The 26,943-nt window shown below is 31.8% G+C and overlaps 1 protein-coding gene across 6 annotated transcripts in view; it reads right to left on the bottom strand.

Moving 5' to 3' along the window:
• Window positions 1-26,943, bottom strand: part of LOC144473481 (uncharacterized) — a 265,918-nt gene that overhangs the window by 24,405 nt on the left and 214,570 nt on the right. For all 6 annotated transcript variants that reach the window (XM_078187376.1, XM_078187373.1, XM_078187378.1 and 3 more), the window contains one exon: window positions 7,681-7,922. In XM_078187376.1, coding sequence (XP_078043502.1) covers window positions 7,681-7,922 — 242 coding nt within the window. The remainder of the gene's footprint in view (window positions 1-7,680; window positions 7,923-26,943) is intronic.

The following is a 26,943-nucleotide window of genomic DNA, read 5'->3' as shown; positions in this document are numbered from 1 at the left end:
GGCGATTGCAAAGACAAATGAGTTGCAGTGTATAAATGAGAATTGTAAATAATTTGACTACTTTACTGATATCTGTGTACAGTTCTAAATAACAAATGTTGTATGATTTATGCATGTATCACGGCACAATTAATTTATTATTGCATACATTGTATTTTTCACTGTTATTTTCAATAGTAGCGTGATCAGACTTTTAAACGATTAGCTTATGATTTATACAGGCTTTTTCTTTGTGCACAGATTTAGACAAGATAACCAATGAGGAATAAGATAAGCTAACGCAAAGCGACCGAGCCAATGAATGAAAACTGGGCTTCATCCACTGGTTGGTTCGGCCGCTTCGCCCCAGTCAAGCTCGTCTCGCATTGGTCAGTGTTTTTTTGTTAATAAGTCGTAAACAAAGCCGTGAATTGCATTTGTGCTAAGGAAAAAGTTACTTCAAATGATGTCAGGAACCGCCCATTTCTCGATTTTAATAAGATTGTTGACTTTTGGGACATCCTGTATACATCCTTATATCCAATCTTATAATTCCAGTATAAGAAAAAGCAATTCAGTTAAAAATATGATGTAAGAATAGTAAAACTGAATTTATTTAGACTTTTCAATACTTTTCTTATAACGTAATTGACTAGTGATTACATAAGTATAGTTACATGTAATTTTTAATTTCTATGTAACAAACTAATATTAATGGAGCCTCAGCTAAAATAAAATAGCTGCCAAAGATACACTTTGTCGGCATCAAAACGGATTCTCTTATGCAAAGTTCGAAAACATAGTTATATTGCTACATTTCAAATCGTAATCCTATCCCTTAAGGGAATTTCAACTTAAAAGTTCTTATTCCCCCGTTTCCTTATTCCGTTAACAGAGCGGTGTCCTAGTTAGCCAAGTTACGTGTAACAGGAATCCTAATTGTAGCTTCCATTTTGTTAACAATGGTTCGAATTTCCGCATTTAATAGCAGTTAATAGGAATACTTGATACTGTTCAGACATTGTTAGCGAAACAAATATTTCGAAAGCTTATTATCACATATATTCCTTGTGTTAACTTTATAGTTCGTTTGACTACTTTTTCTTGACTACGACGATCTTAACTTTGAAAATTTCATTTTTAAAAATAATTCCTTTATTTTACAATACCATAAATGGTCTACGGTTCTCGAATATGTCAATGATTAGATTCCAAACGTGGTGGTACATTTGATTACAATACAAGAGTCAATGATAAAAGGTAATTTATTGAAATAATTATATAAAATTCTTTGTTTTACAGTTTGTACTTTCTTTAATTGCAAACAATTAAACAACCAGTTCTATCTTTAATTTTATACTACTCAAATTAGTTAAATTGCATATAAATAATTTTTGTTTTGCATAAAACTCCGCAGAATACTTGTAACTAAAAGCATTTGAATCAAAATAATAATTGTTACCAAACTGTAATAATTGTTACCAGCCCTGTGGAAATATGGTTTCGAGAAAAGTATCTTCACCACCTGGCATCGTGAAAAATAATTTACTATAATCGCTATTGTTGCCTAACTTCTTACTTCGTCGCCTCGGAATTACGTTCATCAATAATTACTAAACGTCGGCGTTGCTAAATCATGTGTAGTTACTGTACACACCATAAGTTCGAAGGCATTGTTCTTAATAAAAGTACCAAGAAGGGTCGCTATAAAAGTTAATGGTGTTTATTAAGTGGTGATTTGGAAAACTTGCGATACGGAAGCTGTACAAGCGAAGTTTTATCCAAGTTGAAAGTTAAGGCTCCTACGTATACTTCCCCTAAACTATTCTCAGTAGGGAGATCCGCGATCCGAGCGCAAATCATAAGTTTCCCCCGATGAAGACTAATGCGAATTTTCCACCTGGAATTCTCGAAGTTTTCCCGATCGTAAAAATTTGCTGTTCGATCATATATTTCGTCGGCATCTGGCAGCTTTCCTTACATAATTCCAGTTCAACATTTTCTAGTAAGAAGCCGAATTTTAAATTGGGATGAAGGGTTCCAATCTAGGCATATTGCGGTAACTACAAAACAGGGAACCTTTATGCATAATAAAAATTCTAATAGATTAAAAACACTACATTGACATTTTTTTCAATCTTTCAATCTTTCTGCTATTTTAAATCGCAACTACCAAGTTTCGTCATAAATACATAAAATCCACAGTCTGGTGATAAAGTATTATTTTTGACGAGATCAAACTAAATATTAACCTCTTAGGCACGGCTGGATTTTACGCGAATGAAATTTTTCATAACTAAATTACAATTTTTCTTATTATATAATATTTTTTGGTACAGTTATATATAGTATTAATTACATATATTCTTTTCCTAGTGTATTGTACATACACACTTTCACTTTAATTGTTTACTTTATTAATTAATAAAACAATTGAGTAAACCAAGAAACGTTCACGAAAGCCACAATAGTGGCGCGTCGTGCCCAAGAGGTTAAAAAGGTCGACCTGAATAGTTTAATTGGTTAAAGCAATGTCGCAGTATGCGAAAAATCCCGGTCCGAATCTCGGCACCGATCTTGTCTGATTGGCACCGTCATTTCCTCCTACATCCTGTGTTTAACTATGATAGTATTAACAATGATATTAACTAGTTGTTCAACTAATAATATCGAAACAAATATAATCTAACTAATAAATAAATATATTAATTTATAATATCTGCCTTGCAAAAAAAACGGTGCCTAACGTGTAGAAAAAAAATGAATGATAAAAGGTTTATAGAAGGTGATGCCTAATCAAAAATAGATTTATAAATAAAGATTCGAAATAAGTCCAATCTACGGTATATAATAATATAATTAATAAACATAAAAATCGCCAATATAACACCTGCCTTGCAAAAGAATGGTGATATTTGAATTGACTGTAAGAACTAAATATTAAAAAAAGAGAAGACCACTGGCGTAAGAAATCTTTATACGATCATTTTAAAGTACTTTATCAATTTTAATTTTGGATCATGTATCACAAATCAGTATTTAAGTATAGGAAAAGTTGTATGGAAAAGAAATTAAAAATAAATATGTTTCATGTGAATTAAATGAATAAAAGTTACAATGAAGGTTAGAATGTACATAACCTGACTTACTATTGTAATATAACGGCCAAATATCGTTGTGCAATCACGTGTTAAATAAGAATGCATTAGAACACAATCTGTACGGCCCGCCTGTGTCAATACTAGCATCTGTTCATCTATTGTCGATGATAGTGAATCGAGTAATTGAAGTAATAGCAGGAACCAGTATCCACTCTACCATTATTCCGAGCACATACATGCACAAGTAGCCCGATTACCATGTTATCAGCTAAATAACAGCAAATAGGCAAGATCCCTGTACAGAATATAAGCCATGAAGTTCTGTTATACACTAATATTCAACGAAGAGACAATGTTACAGTCATTAACAAAAAGACAGGATAACGTACTTTCTTTTATATCGTGATAGAATAATTCAAGCATTTTAACAAGTTTAACAACATTCTACGTATCTTTCATTACTCCTTAGACGATTCTTATTTTGAATAAATATCCTTAATCTAACTATCATTAAAAATCAAGAAAATTTTTAAGCAACTCTTATTTCTTGCAACAGAAGTAACAAATTATTATTTTACTTTATTTTCGAGTCACCAATCAAAGCGGAATAATTGTTTTATAATTGAGCCAGGTGATCTAAATTTTTTTCAAATAATAGAGAAATTAGTTTACTATACAATGGTTAAAAAATTGTTTATGCCTATGACGAAAATTTAAAAAATGCATTTTGTAGATTTCGGCAACTTACGTTCTGTTATGATTTTACGGGTATAACTAAATGAACTAGACGCCGGGCACTACAAAGAAAAGTGATATTTATTATATAATGATGGATGAATATGGATTCTATAAAGACACTTTTAATGCAGGACGATCGTTTACTATACATGTAGGATGCTCGGAAACAAAATGATGCATGAGCAAAAGATCGGTATTCTCTGTTTTGGTTATGTGGGTAATTCAGCGATCCTCGTTACCAACACGTTCATGCAGAAAAATTCAGCAATATCGGTTAACCTTAGCATGGACTGTGAACAATTAAAAATTATGAAAATCGCAGTTTTTAACAAATTTTAACGAAAAACAAATCATTTTTGCGTCTTTCGAATGAATTTCGAATTGTTATTAGTTAATCAATTTTGTTATAATTTGGTATAAATAAACTTTATACATGTGTTCATTCGTAATAAAAAGTTTATTGCAAAATTTTACATGCATCCCTTGATTTCAACAGATTTCTCTTAGAAGCAATGAGGGTACGAATACTTATGGGACTGACTGCACGCATACTTTCCACATTTAGTTATCAGTAGACGGCCTAACCTCACTTCTTTGCATTCTTTCGAAACGTTAATTTCTCAGTAGAAGCTTCACGAAATTGATTAGTATTTATGTTAATCAGATGTACGATCAAAAATAGTATCAAATTAAAATTAAACATTCTTCTGCATGTGATTTTTTAAATCTAAGCAAGAGTATCTTTGAATCTCTATGTATATGACATAAATATCATAAAATTAGAATGTTGATAATGGAAAAATAGTATTAGTGTCTGTGACGAGCATTATTTTTTAAATTTTGGATTAATATCATGCGTACTGTGTACGATACACAGCTAAAGTTTTAAACAATTTCAAGTTCTTAAAATAGTCAACATATTACAACAATTAAAATAGTCTCCTAGTTTAAAAAACACAATTTGACGTAGAATATTTTTCGCATGCGCGGATAGCTTTATAATCAGAGTAAAAGCTTCACTGTGAAAGTAGGAAACCATCTTTTCCATTTAAGCTTCATTCGAATCAGAGTGTTAGAACTGAGTGAAGTTATTTCGAAAAACCACTACCGTTCCCTTTAACCTTCTTATATACCATGTCCACTTCGAGCGTAGAACGACTTTTATCTTGAATTTGGTTGGAGATAGGGAAATGTATTACAGGAAATGTCCTATACGAAAGTGTTGTTCTAACTGTTATTGAGATATTTATTCTAATCTTTCTATCTCAACACAGCCAATTTCATAAATAAAATCTGAAACACATAATAGTTACACATTGCGTTCGGTTACATAATTTTTACGACAAAAGTTAAGATATCGTTAACATTTAGTTAATATTTGATTTCTTAAGAAATATGTGCCTTATTAAATTAAAAATTCATATTGCATTGAAGCTTATAACACATTGTTTATATTGTAATATTGTTTTATTTAGTGCATTCGACAAATAGAAGAAATACCAAAAATAAGAAAATAAAAAATCAAATTCAAAAAATAATTATAGAAAAATAAAATTAGTTTCTTGGTTGAGTATGCAACTGTGTAACGTGTTTTTTAACTTTTGTCGATAAATGTCTCTTAATTATCAAAAAAAAAGTATCTTAATTATCAAAAAACGTAGAAAAATATTTAAAGCACATTTACTTGATTACATACGTTACTTTATACACATTATGACCCCTTAATCAATAGAACCATTCCATTTATCATGTTTTGGACCAGCTTACAAAATGACTAATTTTGAAAATTGATTTCTATAATTCATTAGAAGGACGACGACGTTTCTGGTTGACGATTTCATGCAGGTTTGGCGACGACAGAAATCGCGTTGTCACAGTTATGAATATTCCAAGTACTTAAAAATTCCAGGTCATAGAATAATAAATCGACTTCAGGGTAGTTGATTCATGTGCAAACGATTTCCATATGCAAGAGGGATTGCAGGAGCCCCGCGAGCCGAGACTCTTTCGGCATGGTCCGACAGTTCCTTTTGCTGGTTCATAGCCGTCGGAATGATTCCCGACAGATAATCAAGTAATTTGTGTGTAAATTACATTAATTATTCATTTAATCTACATAGAATTTATAATCCACATTTATTCATTTTTCTTGTAGGTTATAGATCTGTTGTGCTATTAATTTGCATACAAGTAAGCGTTCAAAATTGTTCCATATTGGGCATTCAATTATTGCAAATCAGTGTATGGTATATTATAAGCGATGTATAGTATATTATAAGCGATAAAATATATGGTTGCTAAAAAGAATTAATTATTACTTTTGTTAATAGAAAGTGATATCTATTCAATAAAAAAATATAATAATTAACAGATACAAATTTTGATTAAATAGACAACACTCGAACATTTAGAACTATGATAAAAATAATTAATATAAATATAAAAATTAATATAATAATAAAAGCGAATGTAAAGAAATAATAATTAAGAATTTTTAGAGCTAACAAAAATAATTAAAAGTAAAAGGTGAACTTTTTACATAATAAAAACGAATGTAGGGAAATCGATGACTCGTAGTTAATTGTGCAAGTTGGAAGAAGAAATTATTCTCACTCCTCTGAGCGGTAAATTCAAGAATTCCGATAGTTCACCAAAGAGATCTGCATTTAAGCACGAATAAAAAGACAATTTCTGCTACCGAACATTGGGAAAACGTTTGGCAAGGTTCCCTGTGGTCCATGAAAATCGTGGAATTGTACCCTTCGAAGATTCTCAAGTGGCGTGAAACTTACAGTTCCTTTTGCGGCTACGGTATGCGGCATCCGGTGCAGGTTGACACAATTCGGGTATCCATGTCAGTTAACATCGCTTTACTTAATTTACGACATTCTTGGAATGTAATACAGAAATTTTCTAAACTTTCGTGGAAAATTCTTGTTCATACATATGTAGATTTCTGAATTACTCTAAATTACTTTTGATTATATTACACTGAATTACTTTTGATTATTTAACCCTTGCGCGTATAGCCGAATATTCCTTGACAAATTTCTCACAGTAATTTTTAGTTATTCTCCTCAAAATACTGCAAAATTATTCTGTACACTTTTACGTTACTTAACACATAGAATAATGATACAATTAATTCTTGTTAATATTCACGTTCGAATTGCATTTCAAAAATTTATATATACCATAAATGCATAAAAACCTACTTATGACTAACCTATATATTAACCCTTTGCACTCGAAGCCATTTTAACTGGAAATCAGAAGTAATTTTTTTGGCTTCATAGTATTTCCATTTTATGTAACAATGTATATTTTATGCATATGTAATTGATTCTCGTCATTCGTATCGGCAGAACATAATCTTAACAATCTCTAAAATGCAAATTTTATTAGTATAAAGATTATTTTTCAACGTGATAGAACAATTTTAATGGTGCCTCACAGTCACCATTCGAGTGCAAAGGGTTAATAATAACTGTGGACAATGGAAAAGAAATTGCAGTTACACGTAGCTGTTGTTCATAACATTTTAGCGAAAATAGTGTTTGTTGTGCAACGACTTTTCTCACATTGATTTAAAATAAAAAATGAAATTATTTTCATTAGTTGCAAGAAAAATGTGTTATTATTATAATATATAAATATTATTAAATTCTTTTAGTATTTCTATACTTTAAATGCTACCTACTAATACTTATTGTAAATGCATAAAATTTAGAGCATAGTTACGACAGCTATGGTTTTTTAATGTTGTTCTGTACGAACGAGTTAGCTCTTTTCTCTTTGAGTACTCACGTGGAAAACAATTAACTGGTTAAACAGCTAAACCATGCGACTTCGCCGAACTCACCTCGATGTCTGTTGCTGATGATTTTCCTTGGAACCGCCCTTGAAGGTGGTCTGCCCCTTCAGTTTCGCGTCTTCTGGTTTCTCTTCCGGGGTTGGCTTCAAAAAGGACTCTTTGTCGCCATCGACGCCCTCTTCCTTCGAGTTTCGTTGATCTGGTCGATTCGTCGACGTGAGCGGTAAATTGTCTGCACTGCGAACTTTCCGACACAACTTCGAGGTGGAACCGTGCCTCCGTAAAAATTCCTGAGAATCAAAATGGGTCTGCTGTGTAGTCAATTACAGCGAACCAAATGCAAACTGCTATGTATCGTTGCTGGAAAATTGTTTGCTTCCATCGCGAAATTATTGCCGTATCTATCTTTCGTCGCCTCTATGCGGTTTTTGCTTGCAGGTACACTTACAAAAGCAATTTCATAATGTATATATATGTATATATATATATGTGTGTGTATGTATGTATGTTGAATGACTGCAAAATAAACGTAGAAAATGATCGAGTAAAGGAGAAATATCAGATTAAATTAATGGTATACATTCGTTTACACCATACGTATATTTCTCATTTTTCATTATTATAATAATGCTAATTCATTATTAATTTATTAATAATGCGTTCTTCATAATTAATCAGTAGACTGCAGATTTTATGTATTCATGACGAATGATAATAACATAATAAACGATACAATAACAGTACAAAACCGTGAAGATATTGGGACAATTTAAGACTGTTGTTGCATTATTATTGACATAATAAACTCATTAAACGGAACAATTAATTCGATTTATGTTTCTCATAATAGAGCAATGATCTCCAATTTAGAAATTCAAAAAATTCTGAAACTTGGAAGGTACATAGAGCACATGTAGATATTCTTGTTTCTTCGTCAATTCATTTCAAGGCTGTATATTAACCTCCAAATATTCGTCTATTTTTTATTTTATTGCTATAATTCGCAAATTGTTCAAGATAATGAAAAGGTCTTGAAACAAAAGCTACTTCTTTTTTAATACAAGTGTTTATCATCATGTATAATCGTTTAAACAATTGCGAAATCTTATAAACAAATAATCTTTACCTTTTTATTACATTTGAACAGAAGTAACTTTTGTTTGAAGTCTCTTTCTCTATCTTGTATGGTTTGCCAGTTATGGATATAAAATAAAAAATGAGTAAATATTTGAGGGTTGATCTCCACCCTTCAAATTGAATTTAAACAAGAAAATAATTCGTAATACATATCTACATATACCTTATATATCCCCAAAGTTTCTAAATTATTTTATTTGCAGGATTGTGGATCATCCATTGTTAGCAAACTTTTATTTTTTAAAAAGATCCGCAGTCTAGTAATTAGTGATAAGATCGTAGATAAGTAATGAAGATCGGTGGTTAATCAGAGGTTAATAGTCACGGTGTTATTGATTTATGTTCAATTTAATCATAATAGGTATAATTAGGTAATTATACCTATGTGCACAATTTATTTCCTCTTGTACAGGATGTCTGATTTGAATTTAATCGCACAGTTATCTCTTAAACTTTTATTACCTCGTTAATAATTATCTGTACCCTTCGCGATTCCAAGATGACGCTTGTGTTCTCTAAATGAACCTGCATATTTTTATCCATCCAAGTTTCAAGCCCGTTCCGTGACGTATGCACTGACCCAGATATGTTACTGATTCAAAGTCATTCAAGGTCATTTATTGCTATTCAAATTAGAAATCGGTCTGCGTCATCTATATTCGGAAGGGCAGCCTTGCATATCGATGGAATGATTTATTCTGACCTTAAAAGTCGGTGTCACTTTTGCAAAATTCGCATAACTCGTCAGACATCTCTTACATTATCATTGAATGATCTCGAAACAGTATCACGTATTAATTTATCACGGAAAGGACTACGAGCAAGGCTAGCTGAAAATATACAGTTCCGTTTAAAAAAAATAATGGTCACCCCGAAATTTCGGGAGTAAATTCACCTAAACAAATATAGTGGACATCGTAAAATCATGCTCATTAAAACAGAACAGTTTTCATTTCTAATACTTTCTCAAAAGATATATAATTTGAGAGATAATTGTGAGGTTAAATGAAAATGAGTAACCTTTAATTTCGATATCCAATATTTTTTAAATGAAGTTGAAGAATGAAAAATGGCAATTATGTGCTGAAGAATGTAATCTCACATTTCACTGGCACTTAATATGTCTCATTTCCGTTGCCGAGATACTCATCGGAATTTTCTCATCACAAATTCCATCATTTTAATTCTAAGTTATATTATTTCTCGAAACATTACCTGTTTGTATTTTTTCCATCAATATTTATTTTCTTTCATAAATATTACTCGTAAAGAATGGAATTTCGAATAGTTGATAGAAATTTAGATACATGAAATACTATGTCAAATAATTATTTCCAGTATATCTTAAGAAAATACTACTTCAGTTAATAATTTTTCTTAACCACAACATAAATTTTCAATACATGTATTTACCTCTGTGACGTGAAATAAATATTGGAATATTATTTCATACAAGTAAGAGTATTTCATTAACTATTTCCAATACCTTTCCAAATATTATTACCCAGATTTGTTAGATAGTATGAAAAACATTTAGTAGTTTGTCAGGTTATGTTAGGTTATGTCCATTGACATACGTTTTTATTTGCGATTCATTTCCAATCCTATAAAAATTTCCAATTCTATAATATAGCAATGTGTGCAACGTACTCATTTTTTATTTTATACGTCACAATAATACAGTAGTTAAGGGAACCTGAAATGAAGAGAGTAGCAAAATGGTAATAGAATTTAGTGACAAAATATTGATTTAAATAAGAAAGAATTGGAATTCAAATTTTTATTAAGTTATCTGCTGAATTCGTTGCGATGTATAATATTATAATAGTAACACAGAACGATATTTTATCTTGCGTGTATTATATCGACTTTTTTAAAGGCAAAGGATATTTCTGACACACGGATCAGAAAGCGATCAACTACCGGATACCGAATCGTATTAGAAATCCTCCGCTCGCTGGGCGTTTACTTTGATCATTAACAATAGCCTATTCATGCTTTTCTCCTATATTCGTGAGACGTCACGGCGGATATAGTAAAATATGTATCTGGCCTGTAAGCTACGTATCGGTATTAAATATTTTCATGTAATAAAAATATTTAGAATTACGATAGCAAAGTAAAAGGGAGAATTTAAGGAGAGGTTAAATTGAATTATTTTAATGTACCTGAAGTTGTCAAATACGTCTGTTGCGAAGTGTACAAAAGAGCCAAAAAATGTATAATTTCCTGAAAGACGTAACTAATTGCAGCAAAAATAAAAGTATGTCGTGAAAGTTTTCCTGTCATGTTTGCTTATAAAAAAAACGTGCTATTATACAGGCTGCGTCGAAGTTATGCCTCGCAGCAAGTCTAGTCTCGCCGAGGAAGCTGAAGTTTCAACTAATTCTAAAAACTTTCCGGCTACGCTCTAGACATATAAAAGTTTAATGCGAATACGATTCAAATGGAAAACAAGATTGACATTTTTATGTTTCGAATTTTTCGTATCGAAATACAAAAATTTGTATAAACCGAAAGCGGCGAGTGTGAATTTCTGGATACTGAAAAATTGAATTTACTCTCGTGTGTAAAATCGAAGTTGACAATTGCGATACGTAAGAAACTCTTTGATTATAGAGAACCTAGAGGAATCAACGAACAAGATTTTTTTCGTCGTCTCCTTGACAAAAATTAGATTAAAATCAAAAAATATGACTTTAAAGTTATTATACTATGACCTTTAGAGGGATGAATAAAAGATAGCATGAATTTTGTGCTTGGTGTGACAAATTATCGACTCAAAGTAACTTTTACATTTTTAGCAACATTTGAGCAAAAACTTAGCGAAATATTTGTATATTTGTATATTTCTATGTTAAGAGTAATAGAAAATAGAAATCTACAAACATAGTTCCCTTTTTTAAGTTTTGCTTAAGCGACAGTAAAAATGTAAAAATCACTTCGAATTTATAATTATTCATAGCGCTGTAGGTAAACTCCTTTAAAAAAATCTAACAAAATTCCACAATTGTATAGTTTCAGATTAAAAATAGTAAAAAACGGAAATATACAAATGTGAATATCACGAAGATTTCAGTAACAATATAAAAGTTGCTTCGAGTCTGTAATCACAAATGTCAGTAGATTAATATTTATCGTTTAGAAATAATTCAACCGTTGGAACAACAATTTTTGTTATCATTTTTAGCGAAGAAAAAATTGGTCAAAAGCGAGTTGGTTAAGTAAGTGAGGGAAGCGTAATGACTTTTGAGCAGGCCTTGGCTGTAATTGGCAGATTCGTCGTCGAATTCATTGAGAAACGAATAAATAGCACAACTTACCTTAAAACGTAATGCAAGAGAAGAAATTAGCAAGTTTGCCGTGTCTATTGCTAGGGGTATCTTTATTTTCGAAATAAAAACAAAACAGTAGCGCCGCTTGAATTGCAAAAAATGGTTAGAAACTATTTCTCACGATTATTCTACATTGGAACTGGCCAGCACACTTACCAGATTTAAATATTATTGAGAACTGTTGGGGACACCATGATCGAGCTGTTTATAAAGACAATAAAACAAGTTCAATGCATTATTGAACTGAAACAATCCCTGAAAAGAGAATGGGATAATACAGTGGAAGATTAATGGTCAACAGTCGGATAATTAAATATCGAAACGGATGCTGGAGGTGATTGAAAAATAAAGAAACTGTTTACCCTGTATTCGAAAGTTTAAAAAACTGGTAATTTCTCAAAATTAAGACAATTTTAATTTTGGAAGTGTGCTATCATTTTAATTTTCCTATTTTCAACGTTCCGTAAATTATAATAAGTATATAATAAATATATATGTACAAAGGAGAACAATAAGACACAGGTTGCAAGTAGGTATTGCGTTCATAAATAGTAGTGTTTATAAATTATTTAGAGAGAATTTGGACATTTCTTATGATATACAGTAAGTGTCATTTAATTATACATCTCACATTGGCTTATATACATTTTAATGCGTGTAAAATTTTTCTGTATGTTAAATATAATTTTTAAATAAAATCAATTTGGTTGATATGCGAATGAATGTAACGAAACGTGAACTTACCATCTTTAAACTAATGGTCGTGGTATGTATCTTAAGCCTACTAATTGCGTACACGTAACTGTTTTTGCAGGCTTTAATGAAAAATATTGAAATTGAAATTAATTGTCAGGAACTAAATAGTTAACGACAATGTTTATAGCCTGGATTCAAATGGTCCCGAGTCTCGCCGTTCGAGTGTTAAATAAAGTAGAAATCACGATAAAAGCGACACAAGAATTTATGATTGTTTGACACAAATTTAATATGTCTGTATAAACTGCGTAATTAAGCAATCGAGTGCTTAGATGACGAAAGTTGACGGGTCCATATGTCCTCCAATGAAGTTAACAACTTCCTCACTAGTAAACTATGAGCTTATTGATCAGCTTGTAAACTACACTTCACCTCTAACTGCCTTGAACTTTACCGTTCGACGTATCTGTTTTCTACGATATCTTTCACGTTCGTTATTTATTCAAATCTCCATCCTCAAAATGTGCTTCTATGCAAAGAAATCACCTTATTTATGTTACAAATACAGTGGGTCAAAAAAGTATTCGTACACCTAATATTTTCGCAATAACTTTAGACAAGCAAATAATACATAAACAAAAACTATTTCAATTAGTATTCTACTATGTACAAAGATAATGTCAAATGAAGAATTTCTAGTAACGCATAACAAGAAAGTAATGCAAGAAATACAAGAATTTGAGAACCAAAAAAGTATTCGTACATTTTCAGTTATAATTGAAAGATTATGATTGTTGCAGTACTCTAATGCAATCAATATTTTGTGTGCATTCCTTTAGTTTCAATAATGGCTTCCAGTCTTCTTAGCATAGATTCCATCAGTTTTTGAGTTGTTTCTTTTGATATTTTTTACCACTCTTTTAAAATTACTTTTTGTAGATCCGATTTCTTAGATATTTTTCTTTTTCTTACTTCTATATCCAACAGGTGACATAAATTTTCTATTGGATTAATATCCGGGGACTGTGGTGGTGTAATTAATTGTTTAGGGACATCGCATAGTATTCATTCTCGTGTTTTTATTGCTGTATGTTTTGGGTCGTTGTCTTGCTGAAAGTGGTCATTTCCAGTCAGGCCCAATTTAGCCGCACTTTCTTCTAAATTGTCCCGCAACACCTCAATACTTTGTGGCATTCATTATCCTATCGATAAATGTAATGTTCCCAACACCACTGTACGCCATACAACCCCGTATCATTACGTTTCCTCCGCCGTGTTTCACAGTTGCTCTAATATTCTTTTGTTGAAGCTCAGTATTAGGTTTCCTCCAAACAAATCTCTTCCCATCTGACCCAAAAATGTTAAATTTAGACTCATTCGAGAAGATAACACGTTTCCAAAATTCGATGGGTTTATTTACGTACGTTTTAGCGAAACCTAGACGCTTTTCTCTATTTACATTATTAATATATGGTTTTTCTCTTGCAGGTCTGCCATATATTTCATATTTATCGTTGCAAAAAGTTTGAGCACTTACAAATGGACTTTTTGTAGCCTCTTTAATTATACCCCGACGCTCTCTAACTGTGATTATCCTTGGCCGACCTGTTCGTGGCTTATTATCTGTGGTTTTCGTTCCCTCATATTTTTTAACAATGTTCTGCACTGTTGTAAAAGTTAAATTCAGTTCTTTACCAATTTTTCTATAACTTTCCCCACGTTTTCGAAGGAAAATAACACGATCTCGCACCGATATTGGTATTTCTCTTTTCTTCGCTGTCACGATGCTTGTACCAAGTTCAGAGATACACTAGATACACAGTACAGGTCAATGCTACTATGTAAAGAAACAGTTGTTTATGTTTTGGTCAGTATTGCTAGAATACATGCGTGCTCCTTAAAATTTAGCAGTCGAATTATAAGTGTACCGAATACTTTTTTTGCTGTTAAATATTTGTATTTCTTGCATTATTTTTTTGTTATGCGTTAATAAAAATTCATCATTTGCACATTACATAGTAGATTATACAGAGTAGACTATTAATCGAAATATTTTTTGTTTGTGTACCATTTGTTTGCAAAAAAACTAGGTGTGCGAATACTTTTTTGACTCACTGTAAATATTATAATCTCCTGCTGTTACTGCGTAGAAGAAGCTACGGAACAAAAAATACCGCCAGCGGATGGCAACCATAATCGATAAATAGCTCATTCTTTTAAAACTCTCGAATAGCGTATATAATCGACTTTCTAATAATGTTTGAAAGATATTTTTTTAATTCCTACTCCTACGCGCAATATATTAGTACTTCATTACTACTGTTTTAAAAGCACTTATTAAAAGTACTATTTTACGTAATAATAATTTTGTAATTGGAAAAATATATTTTTTTTCATTAGAGTAAGCGCAAATTTTTATTTCATTCCAACAGGTTTTTTACTTGTTTTTAAAATGAACAAAATAAAATAAATGTCTTCATTAAATTGTAGCATTCTCTATTTATTTTTAGCGAAACAAAACGTGACACATCATGCTCGAATATAGTAATTTTCTTTACCGATATTCTTCTAAACGACATGTTTAGAATTTTGAATTATGTAACACTGTAAAACCTTGGCTTTCATATATTCGTAGGAATATTATTAAAAATGTTTATGTTTCAGTAATGGAACATCATACATCAGAATATATATACTTTTGTACAATATGTCGTTTTCGTGAAAATTAAAATCATATATATTATATTACAAAGTAGTTAGAAAGATTATGTATGTACATTATCTTACGTGGTATATTGTGCTGTATTGAGAAAGTGTGTAGCTTTTTTTGTACATGCAAGCTTATTATACTGTACATGAGATTGAAGCAATGAGCGTGGGCGATAGTCCATTATTAAAAAGAAATGTATGGTGAAGAAATCCGTTCCCCTAGAAAACTGTCGCGAAGAATACACTGTTCCCTGTCATTGTTCTCTCGTAAACAATTTTTGAAGAAACAGTTTATTCATAGACTGCAGATTTCAACCGATAAAAATATTCCGTCGGTATTGTTAATTACGACCACCAACTTGTTGCATATGGTCTATCACACTGAACATTTTTAATCGAATTAAAAAATTTGATAAATGTTTACGACAAAAGTACCATTAGCCGATCTCGATGATTTTCTAGTGCACTGTCAAGGTCATCACCCTGAGTACAGTTTTTTTTAAGGTTTTAATTGGCGGTTCTCGTTTATTAAAAAGTCATTAATGAAAGGCCTTTTTCAAAATAGTTTATTTAATTATTCGTTTATATAGTTTTCGTTATTATGTATGCTTCTATTATCATTTTTTAGAAGATTTTAATTTAAAACTGAAGAAAGTTTATCATTAAACTAATAAAATACGAAAACTGTATTCGTCTTACAGAAATGACAGTTGCTATTAGATCTACATAGCATATAATGACTATTAGATTTTTCAAATTACGATTAAATTGTTTAGATTATTTAGGTCACAAAATACACATGAACAAAGAAATCCATTATAATATTTCCTATCAAAGTATCATTATAACTTCAATTTCAAAATAATTTTAAACCTTCTGGGGAATGTTTTTAAAATTTTGTATACCGTGTCTAATTTTTGTTCGACTTTAGCAATTTTTACAATCGCATTAACATCATCGGTTATTATTGCAATTTTATTGTCACTACACTGTGAGTTTGATCTCTTTTCATAAAATCGAATAAATCGAATTCATTTATCCTCTTAAAAAATTGAAAACTATTTTATATTCTTTTCAATTTATTCTAACATAAAATTAAATAATCTATTTTTCAATTCTATCTTATAGATAGAAAATTAACTAAAGGAGTTATCGATAGAAATTATTTTCTACTTAATTTTTTAATAAATTTCTGCATTAATAAATTTACAGGTAACCGTGCTCAGGGTTTCAACCAACGAACGCAATAGAAAATCCAATGCGTACACCAATTTCAATAAAGCGAGAGCATTTTGGAGGATAGAGTCTTTAACAGCTCACCAAGAAACCATCAATATCGGAGTACCTTTTCCGTGCGAAATGCTGGAATAACTTCTGTTAATGGATTTCTTTCTGCGGAAAATCATTTCATTGAAAACTTCCCGCTGATCGCAAGCGCGAAGTCAAACAAATTCTCGACCGAGTATCGCGGTTCATCCCGCGTTCAAATGTTCAGCGTATTAGAGGCGAGTGACTCCATTTTTCTGATAGGAAATCGACGCGAGTAGGATAGAGGCCTCCGCCGCGGCCTTGCTCGATCGAAAGTCTCAAGGTTCGCGCGGATCAGCGTCGATTCGACGGTGTTCGACGAAGGAAATTGAACGCGCGCGTAGTTTTCCCCGGTTTGATACGATTACCTACCTGGGATACGAAGCCGGCCACATCGATGGCGCTGTTCACTCGCGGCCTCGAGGTTCTCGGCCAGCCGAGTCCGGGCCCGCTATCCAAGGAGTCCATCTGATGGTTCGACCAGTGCAGATGCTGGAAATTGCAGCAACGTGATTAGATCGTCTTACCGAGAATCCAGCTTCTATGGAAATAGCTTTTCCAATGCAATCTTTTCTCAAAGCGTGATTTCTGACAATGCAGACACGGACAAAGAACTTGTGTACCCACCGAAAACCGGGGAACCAGCTTCAACAATGCTTTGCTTTCGAGGGAAAGTAGCAGAACTGCCTGGAATCGTCGGATTCCTTGATAACGAAATAAAGATTTCTTCAACGCGTGGGAGCCTCGATTATGCAAACTGTTCTAGCTCTAACCAGGGTAAAGGTGCCTACTGTGATACTCATTTTTCTCCACTACCATAATTCACGATTAAAAACAGCTTTATTAAATGTAGAGACACGTTTTAACCGTTTGCAGTCGGAGCCATTTTAACTGGAAATCGAAAATATTTCTTCAGACTTACAGTCTTTCCATTTTATATAACATAGAGCATTTTATATAACCTGGAGCATTCTATACATTATAAAATTGAATTTTATAACTTATATAACAGATAATTGCTCTTAACAATTGTTTAAATATTAATATATTTGATAAAGATTATTTTAAAACGTGACATGATCATTTTTAGAGGCGCCTGAGACCGCAAAGGTTTAAATTGTAGTGGTGTGCATTAGACTCAAAGCGACTTTTACATTGTTACTAATATCTAAACAAAAACTGGACAAACTGTTATATTTGTATATTTCTTTTTTCTGTTATTTCTAATATAGCAATATACGTAATACGATATTTTGTTAAATATTGTTTTAAGTATACAGGACGACTTAGCTAAAGAGACCACCTGCAGTGCTGCGAATAATTACAAAGTCTAAGTAACTTTTATATTTTTACAACTATATAAATACAAGCCAAGGGTAAATCTATATTTCTATATTAGAAATGATAGAAATTAGAAATATACAAATATGATACATCGTTATGTTTTCGTTTAAATTAAAAACGTGAAAGTTACTTTGAGTCTACAATTATTTACGCCATTGTGTGTATTCTTTTACAACCTGTTGGTAAATATACAACAAAATTTCGCTTTTTCATGATAAAGGAGCAACTAAGGATATGTAAATTCACAGATTTTAAAAATGAATAGTATGAAACTTAGTTTGATTTTTCATTTCTTTTCACACAACATTCAAAATTTGCAATAATTTTCTCCTCATCATGTGTTGAACTACCAATCTGTATACGTTGTTTATTAGTGTTTTTTCTTATCTAAAATTTCAATAAGAATATCCAATGTTTCATATTTGGAACTAAAAACGTGTCAAATATTAAAGAATTTTAAGCTCTGCAATCATTAATGATACATAACTAGTAGATTTCAAATGTCATTGAATGCACTACTACAATAGTATTCACGAAAATACACTTACCATTTCGAAGATAATTGTAGTACAATTTTCGAAAACTTTTCGCAACGTATTTTACAAATATTTGACTGATCTGAACGTCGACAAGCAGACGAAACAATGATAAATGTGACTTAATACGCAACAAAAAAGTGTCGATGCGACACTTGGGACATCTGTAGGGTTTTCCAGTAAGGGCGGGTCGATTTTGAAATGGAATAAAATGGGCTGTGTATGAGGTATTAACGAATTTCTTTTTTTATTCGAAAGGCCCGTATATGCCATTATACATGGAATATGACATCGTTCAAATGTCCCCAGCGGCTTTGCACGGTGGCACGTATCTGAGAGGTCCAATTATCAATGACTTTGCCGCATAACTCCGGCTGAATTTCAGCGATGGCCTGGGCTATGTTGACTTTGAGAGCGTCGGTCGATTGTGGCTTGCTGGTATAGACCTGCGACTTCAAAAACCCCACAAGAAGAAGTCTAGAGGGAAGAAAGCGCACGATCTTGGTGGTCAAATCCAGTCAGCGAACAAACGGCGTTGTCTGTGGTCATTAACTTTGAGTTCCTGGGTCAGTTGGATCTTGTGCAGGTGTAGGCCCAAGTCCAGACGCAAAATTCGCCAAGTTGAAGACTGCGAAAGACCAAGTTGTTGTGCACGCCGAGGAATTGACTGCCTCGGGTTCTCCTGCACGCTTTCACGGACAGCGGCGATGTTCTCGGCCGATCTGGCTTTCCGTTGACGTACGAGCGTTGGCTGATCGTTTACCGAATCGGTCATCTAGACTTTAGCCAGCAAACGCTGGAGAGACGACTTTGAAGGGCCACCGCGTCTACCATAAAATGGGCGCAACGTTTTCACTACGAACACTCATTTTGATAATACAATTTGATCATTTGGGCGTGCTTCTCAATCGTGTAACTTGCCATGGTGATTTGGCATAACCGACTGAATTGTAAGCAACAGATTTAATCGACGCATTCAAAACAACGTGGACGCTACAGACTGTCAACATCGACCCGTCCCTATTGGAAAACCCTCTACAATGGAAACAAACTAAGATCTCATTATTGGGAGAGGTACTTAGGCAACTTTACTCTATTTTACGATTATGCATTTACTAGGCCCCCGGTCATACTGTGACGCTATATTTTTAATCAGGTTTGAAAATAAAAGTGTATCGTGAAATATTTAAACACACTTAACTGAGAGCAAATAGGAAGATTAAAGAAAAAATTGTTTTAATTAATTGTAATTTTGCAAATTTAGTTTCCTAAACGCTCGAACATGCTCGTCATTTTGACGTATTTTGAATTATCTACACTAGTTAAAAAAAATTGTATTAAAAGGCAATAAGTTTTTATAATTGGGTCAAGCGATTTAAATTTTTACTAGACAATGGACCAAAAATTACAATTCTCAACTTTTGTGTTTCAGACTATAACGAAAATTTCAAATATGTGTTTTACAAATTTCGATGACTTGTGTACACACTAAAAATTTTATTGAAAATTGATTAACGAAATCTCGTGATTTGGCAACTATTTTATCTGCTAATAAAGAATATTTAATTACATTCTGTATTCACCAGATTATTTTACTTTTTCATATTTGATGCAATCGTTGTTAATAATCATATTATCGTTGTCTTTATAATAGTTGATATGTAAACAGTTTTCATAATCGAGGTTCTAACATGAATATATTTGCACGAATACTAAAAGCAACGTTATCGCACGTTTCCATTGAATTTTTATAAACAGTACTAATAAGTTAATTAATTACGTAAAACTCAATTACGAATTACAACAACAATTATCGTAATTCAGTTATTTAATGTTTCACGCTGGCTTTAACTGCTGTATAAGTACAAATAATAATTTTATCAATTTTTTTACAGTATATATTGCAATAATTGTTATACATATTGCTGCTAGATGTACAAACATATAAGTAATTATCTGTTATAATATGAGCAATATATAATAGTACAAATCCAAGCTCGATCAATTAATGCAGAACAAGAAATACTTTCGGAATTCCCACCTTTATTTAATAAATCGTAGTAACCTTGAGATTCTCTTTTAAATGCAACTGTGCGATATTCTTTGTCTTAAAACTTGTCATCGTGTAGTGTTCATACACAAATGTTTGATTCCCATGTGTAGTAAGTATGTAAAATATACATATTAAAATTAAATATGCATATTATTACATATTATATAGTTCTTGTGAATTTCCTAGCCCATAGTTTCTTCACCTAGGAAAAGCAATTGTTATTGCAATCGTGAAAAGTGGTATGCGTTCGAACCGAAACACCTAACTTGATCGTTCAAAATTTGATTTAATTAAAAAGAATATTTTCAACACAAATTGTGACATTGATAGGGATATACAATATAATTAGATTGTCTGATTTTTTTTTAAGTTTTGTGGCAATTTTATTGGTATAATATTCGTTTTTCAGAAATGGTTTTTTAAAACATAAATACGTCACCTCACTACATGTGTCAGTAAATTAAAAACAATAAATAATTAAATGAGAATTAAGAAGTAATCATTTGAGACTGTAATTAAGTAGGAGATAAATTTTATTGTTATGATCATTTTTTACTTTCATTTAAAACGATGTCGAACTCTGTATATAAATTATTAAATTTGCAATAATACTAACCGAAAAATTTATATTTTACGCACTTTCATCTCTGCGGAAACTTAAAATTCATAGAATATACATATAAGAAACAATTCAATAAGTAACAACTTCGTTCGGTTAATATTGTCACAAAAACAACGTATATATTTATAAATGAAATCCTTTCATCCTGTCATTGTTTTCTTCGAAAATCTTACAAAAACCCTTACAGCTGGCATTTCTTTTTTCTCATTTTTTGTATAAGATAACATTTCTTTAATTTATATTCAAATATCTTGTTGATAACTACGTATGGTATGCAATAATAGCACGAAAGTGAATTTTCATTTTTCCTATTGAAACAAAAGTTTTTCTCCGTTCCCCGAGGGTGAGGTAGACATGAAAAATAGTTCGATCTGCAAGGGTCGATGTACGATGCCCCTCAGAATGAATTTGGACAGCGAGGAAATATTGCATTATTTATCAACGCACCCACCGACTCAACGTGCTTCTGCACCAGTTGTAGCAAACCACAGAAATATATAAAGGAAGCCCGTTTTTGATTGTATCGCAAGAATTTTTCGCTGATTTTTCTACAGAAATTGCAATTATTATACTATAATTGCAATAATTATTTTCTATCACAAAGTGCATTTGATGCATCCTTAATTGAATAGTGAAACCTAAAATGTAATTAAATAACCTTCAAATTCTATAAAATATATAGAATTTCGTGAATATGAATTCTTCCACATTGTAAATTTATACTAATCTTTTTATTAATAAGGAAAACCATCGGCCTGACTGGGAAGGTAACATAATTGACTTTAATCATTAATTTCGAACAATGCTTCCTTTTAATACTTGTTAGAATTACGTGGGATATATTAATGTTCACAAAATTTGTTATTGCAAATGCCTCAACTGGTATAGTAACAATAAGTGTATGTATTTATATATTTATTTTATATTTATATTATTTTCTTACTTCTGAAATTTGTTTTGATTTCCTCTTTATGCTACTTCATTTTCTATATTTATACAATAGGTATACATGTGACATCAAATAATTTCCTATTTTTATTGGTAATGAAAATTAATTATAAATTTCGTAAGATCGTACCATTATCTAAAACAGTTATTTCTACGACATCGATACGCGGATATTTGTCCTCGCGTTGGTGTCAGCATTTTTAACGAGATTTCGCGTGCCCCTAAATCAGTCCGCCATGTTTCGATAAACAAGAGCCGCGCGTGTTTCTCAGTTTTATCGAAAGTAGTCCACCGGAATTCATTCGCGTGTGTAATAAGATTATATATTTCAGTGACGGTTCTCTAATCGATGGATCGAACGTGACGAAGAAGTTTCGTGTCCGGCACGTTCCCCCAGACTTAACGCCACTTATCTTCGGAGGAGGAAATGAGAAAACGATGCTTATCGTGACTCGGCAGCGATGCCCAGAGACAATCGAAGCGTACCGGCGTCTATTATCGTAAGCTTATTACAAGCCTGCCGGTTATTTAAGTTAAATTATCCGTGTACCATTATCGAAACGTTTTGTAAACACTAATTTTACATTATCTTTACTTTCGATCTTTTTAGAGAATACACAACTATGAAATGAATCCAAAATTCAACGATATAATCACTTTTTTCCCGATATCTTCAAAAAATATAAAACTCTGCACTCGACGTCTAATAAGGCAATTTCATTATTTTTACTTTCCTGTTAGAATGTAAAATGGATTCGATAAGAAAGAAGTTCTGTTCTCTAACGTAATATATATAGAGCATTATTTACAGCTTCTTTTGCTGGATTTATTATGAAAACTCGTCAATGATTATTCCCTCCTTCTATGAAGACAACTGGAATATTAACACTTTACCAGCCGGTAGCCTATAAATTGGCTTTTTCTTACAATCGGCAGCTTGTGGATCGGTTGTCGTGGTAACTAATAACTTTGTTACTTATTATTGAAATAAATATAGTAAATTGTACTACACCAAGCTTCAATATTATTATATAATATTTTAAATATTAAATATCTCTCGCGAGTAATAAAATAAATGAAATCAAAATAGAAATGAAAGTGTTAATAAACTATCTAAACAATCGTTTAAAAGGAATACAACTTAAGATAAGAAAGAATGTAAGAACACTATTCATAGTTTTGTCATAAGCTGTTTTAATCTAAACAAAAATTCCCAAATGAAAATAGTTCATTACTTTATACTTCAATTAAATTACTCTAGTATTAGATTGCTGAACTTTATACAAAATATACATGACATAGACAATATACATGACACAGTCATCTTTCTAACGAAACAAGAAATATAACAAATTCAATAACACTGTAAAATGGCACGTCTTTGTAATTTTTTAACAACGTTCCATCGAACCTATGTTCCATATTTTAAAGGATAAATATTGCTCGCAAAGGCTGAGTACTTAAAAGTGAAACGTCAATGTGAAGCTTGAACGTGAAACTTCAATGTTTAACACTTTGCACTCGAATGGTGACACTCAGGCACCACTAATATTATTCTTTCACCCTTCAAAATAATTTTTATAGCAACAATGTTTAATTTTAGAAAAATTGTTAAATATGCCACTGTTAGTATGAATCACGAGAATTAATTTGGTATATATATATATATATATAAAATACACTCCGTCGCTCAAAATGAAAATACTATAAGACAGAAAAATTATTTTAGATTTAGAGCTAAAATGGCCTCGAGTGCAAAGGGTTAAATAATAAATGTATTGTTGTAAATTCTGTAACAAAGTGACACGTTGTTCCCGATGAAAGCGAAAGAGATATCAGGAACTGTTATGAAACGCTTCTACTTTTCAGTGAATAATAGAGTTTCGTGTCTCTCATTAGACGGGCAAATTGGGCGTGTAACCGCTCATTAATGAAGCCTAGGCTTCCTTCTATAGCTTTAGATGTTGGGCGTGATCCATCGCACAACCGAAAGTGGTACCGAGAGCTATTAGCTCCCGTGAATTCAGGGTTTTATGGAAAGAAGACTTTTCTCTCTTGGCCGCTGCTTAACTAAACGGATTACCTCAAATCCGCCAGAGGGATTTGCCGGTGAATAATAGACGCTAGTTGCACTTTGACATACGATCAAGATGAATTGGAATGTTAGAGAACATCGAATCACTGTGATTATCCTACCTGCGGCAACCTAATCAAGGTTTGCATCTGTTTAATATTCAGAGAGTATCGACGTGCTATCAAACGTTAGAGTAAGCGCTTCGGACAGTTTCATTCGCGGAGAACTCGATATTTATCCCGAATACAGCACAAAATTCTGTCCCTTTATAGAAAACCTTCCTTTTTCTGCAAATGTTCAGTATTCGTATCTAGTTTGTTTTTTCGAATTCTTTAAGTATTTTTTACATATATTATTGGGTTGGCAATTATGTGATTTTGTTAATAGATTGTCTTAGCACATTCTTTTATTTTATCAACGTGTTCAAAGTAATTAAGTTATATTGTTTTCTTACTTTCTGGACTTTCATCTTCAATTTGGTAAGAATATTGTATCGATTAGTTACTTAGTTTCGTTTTTATTGCAGTTTGAAGATGGAAGAACAAGGCGCGCGTTTCAGACATATTTTATTGCATTATTTCGAAAAAAGAAAGCATCGCAAACGCAATCTTTATTTTATATACAGTATATTAACCCTTTACACCTCGCACCATCATACATATTACCTATACAGCGCTTCTGAACATTTATATTATTATATAGTATACGTTGTACATATATGTATATATGTATATGCATATATAATATTATAATAATAATATTTGATTTATATGAATTTGTAGACATCGAGAAATAGTTGCAAATCTTTAGTAAACTTTAATGTTTAGTCATATACTAGAATTACAATATCCCCTGAGAGGGGACGACGGAGTGCAAAGGGTTCAAATGAAGCCTTGAAAGAAAGGCAGTGTCAAAATTGATTTATACAATTGAATAAACTTATATTTTTAAGTAAAAGAATTGAATTTAGCTGCCAACCCAATAGTATCGTTCATGCACGTTTCTATTTGTTTTCAATTTAAAAATTAAAAATGCTAAGGAAAAGATTGCAATTAGATAGGGCAGCAAATAGGAAGAATTAAAAATTATTATTATAGAAGGTAGAAAATTTTCAATCAGTCATTCTAGTCGACGAATGAGTTCAAACTAGGTTTAACATTTTTCGAAAAAATATTGAATCAGAAGGGGCAAATTTTGAACACTTAATATACAGTGGGCAGCATTAATATTCGCACACCATCGCGTTTGAGAAATTTTTACTCCATATCTTTACTATTTGTTGAATTAATGAATTTATAGTTTTTCAATAAGTCAAAACACTTACTTTAGATTTTAAAAACATAAGTTTTATTTACATAATTTGTATAGTTTTATTGTTAACTGATATTACATGAACTAACGCTTAATTTTGACGTCGTAAAAATATTCGGACATTCCATACGCTTTGTAGTTTAAGTGCCCTGTTAAGGTGAATACTTTGCTTGATGGCAATGTTTGTAAATATATGATGTAGGCACTATCTCATAGAATTAGTTTCACTTCAAATATTGTTCGTGTTACACATATTAGCTGTGAATATGCCACGTAAAGGGAATAATACCCCGTTTAATGTACGCCAACTTGTTATTTATTATCGCGAAAAAGGAAAATCGTATAGAGAAATCGGGATATTATTAAATTTGGGCAAGAGCATGGTTGCGGACATTGTACGAAGATATAATCGTGAGGACAGAATTGAATCTATCCTTCGAAAAGGTCGCCCACAGTTACTTAACGATCACAATAAACGTAATGTTATTAGGAAAATAAAAGTAGACCCTAAGTGCCACAAAATTGACAGCAGAGTTTTTTTAGAAGACCGGCAAGAAGATTCATCCCGAAACAGTTCGTCGGATGCTTCATGAAAATGGATATCATGGCAGAGTTGCCCGAAAAAAGCAATATATAAACGCTATTAATCGAAAGAAGCGATTACTCTTCGCTAAACAATACACTTCTAAAGAAGAAACATGGTGGAAAGATGTAATTTTTGCAGACAAAAGCAAATATAATATTTTCGGGTATGATGGGCACAAACTTGTATGGCATAAAGCTAATGAAGAGCTTCTTCCTAAGAATCTTAAACCAACGTTGAAACATGGTGGAGGAAGTGTGATGGTTTGGGGTTGTGTCTCAGCTGCTGGAGTGAGTGAATTAGTTTTTATTGATGGAATTTTAGACAATAATAAATATTTAAATATTTTGAAACAAAATTGACTAAAAAGTACTATTAATATGAACATTCGTAACGATTTTAAATTTTACCAAGATAATGACCCCAAACATAAATCACGTCTAGTTCAAGAATATTTATCATATAATTGCCCAAAAGTATTGAAAAGTATTGAAAACTCCTCCCCAATCACCAGATCTAAATCCGATTGAAAATTTATGGGATTACTTAGATCGTCGAATCAGAATGTCGCCAATAAAGTACAAAGAAGTATTAAAATTGCGATTAACCGAAGAATAATCACGTATTCCATAAAAATATTTAAATAAAATTATTT

Source organism: Augochlora pura, chromosome 7 (assembly GCF_028453695.1).
Source record: "Augochlora pura isolate Apur16 chromosome 7, APUR_v2.2.1, whole genome shotgun sequence".
Lineage (NCBI taxonomy): Eukaryota > Metazoa > Arthropoda > Insecta > Hymenoptera > Halictidae > Augochlora > Augochlora pura.
This window is presented reverse-complemented; position numbering and strand designations above follow the sequence as displayed.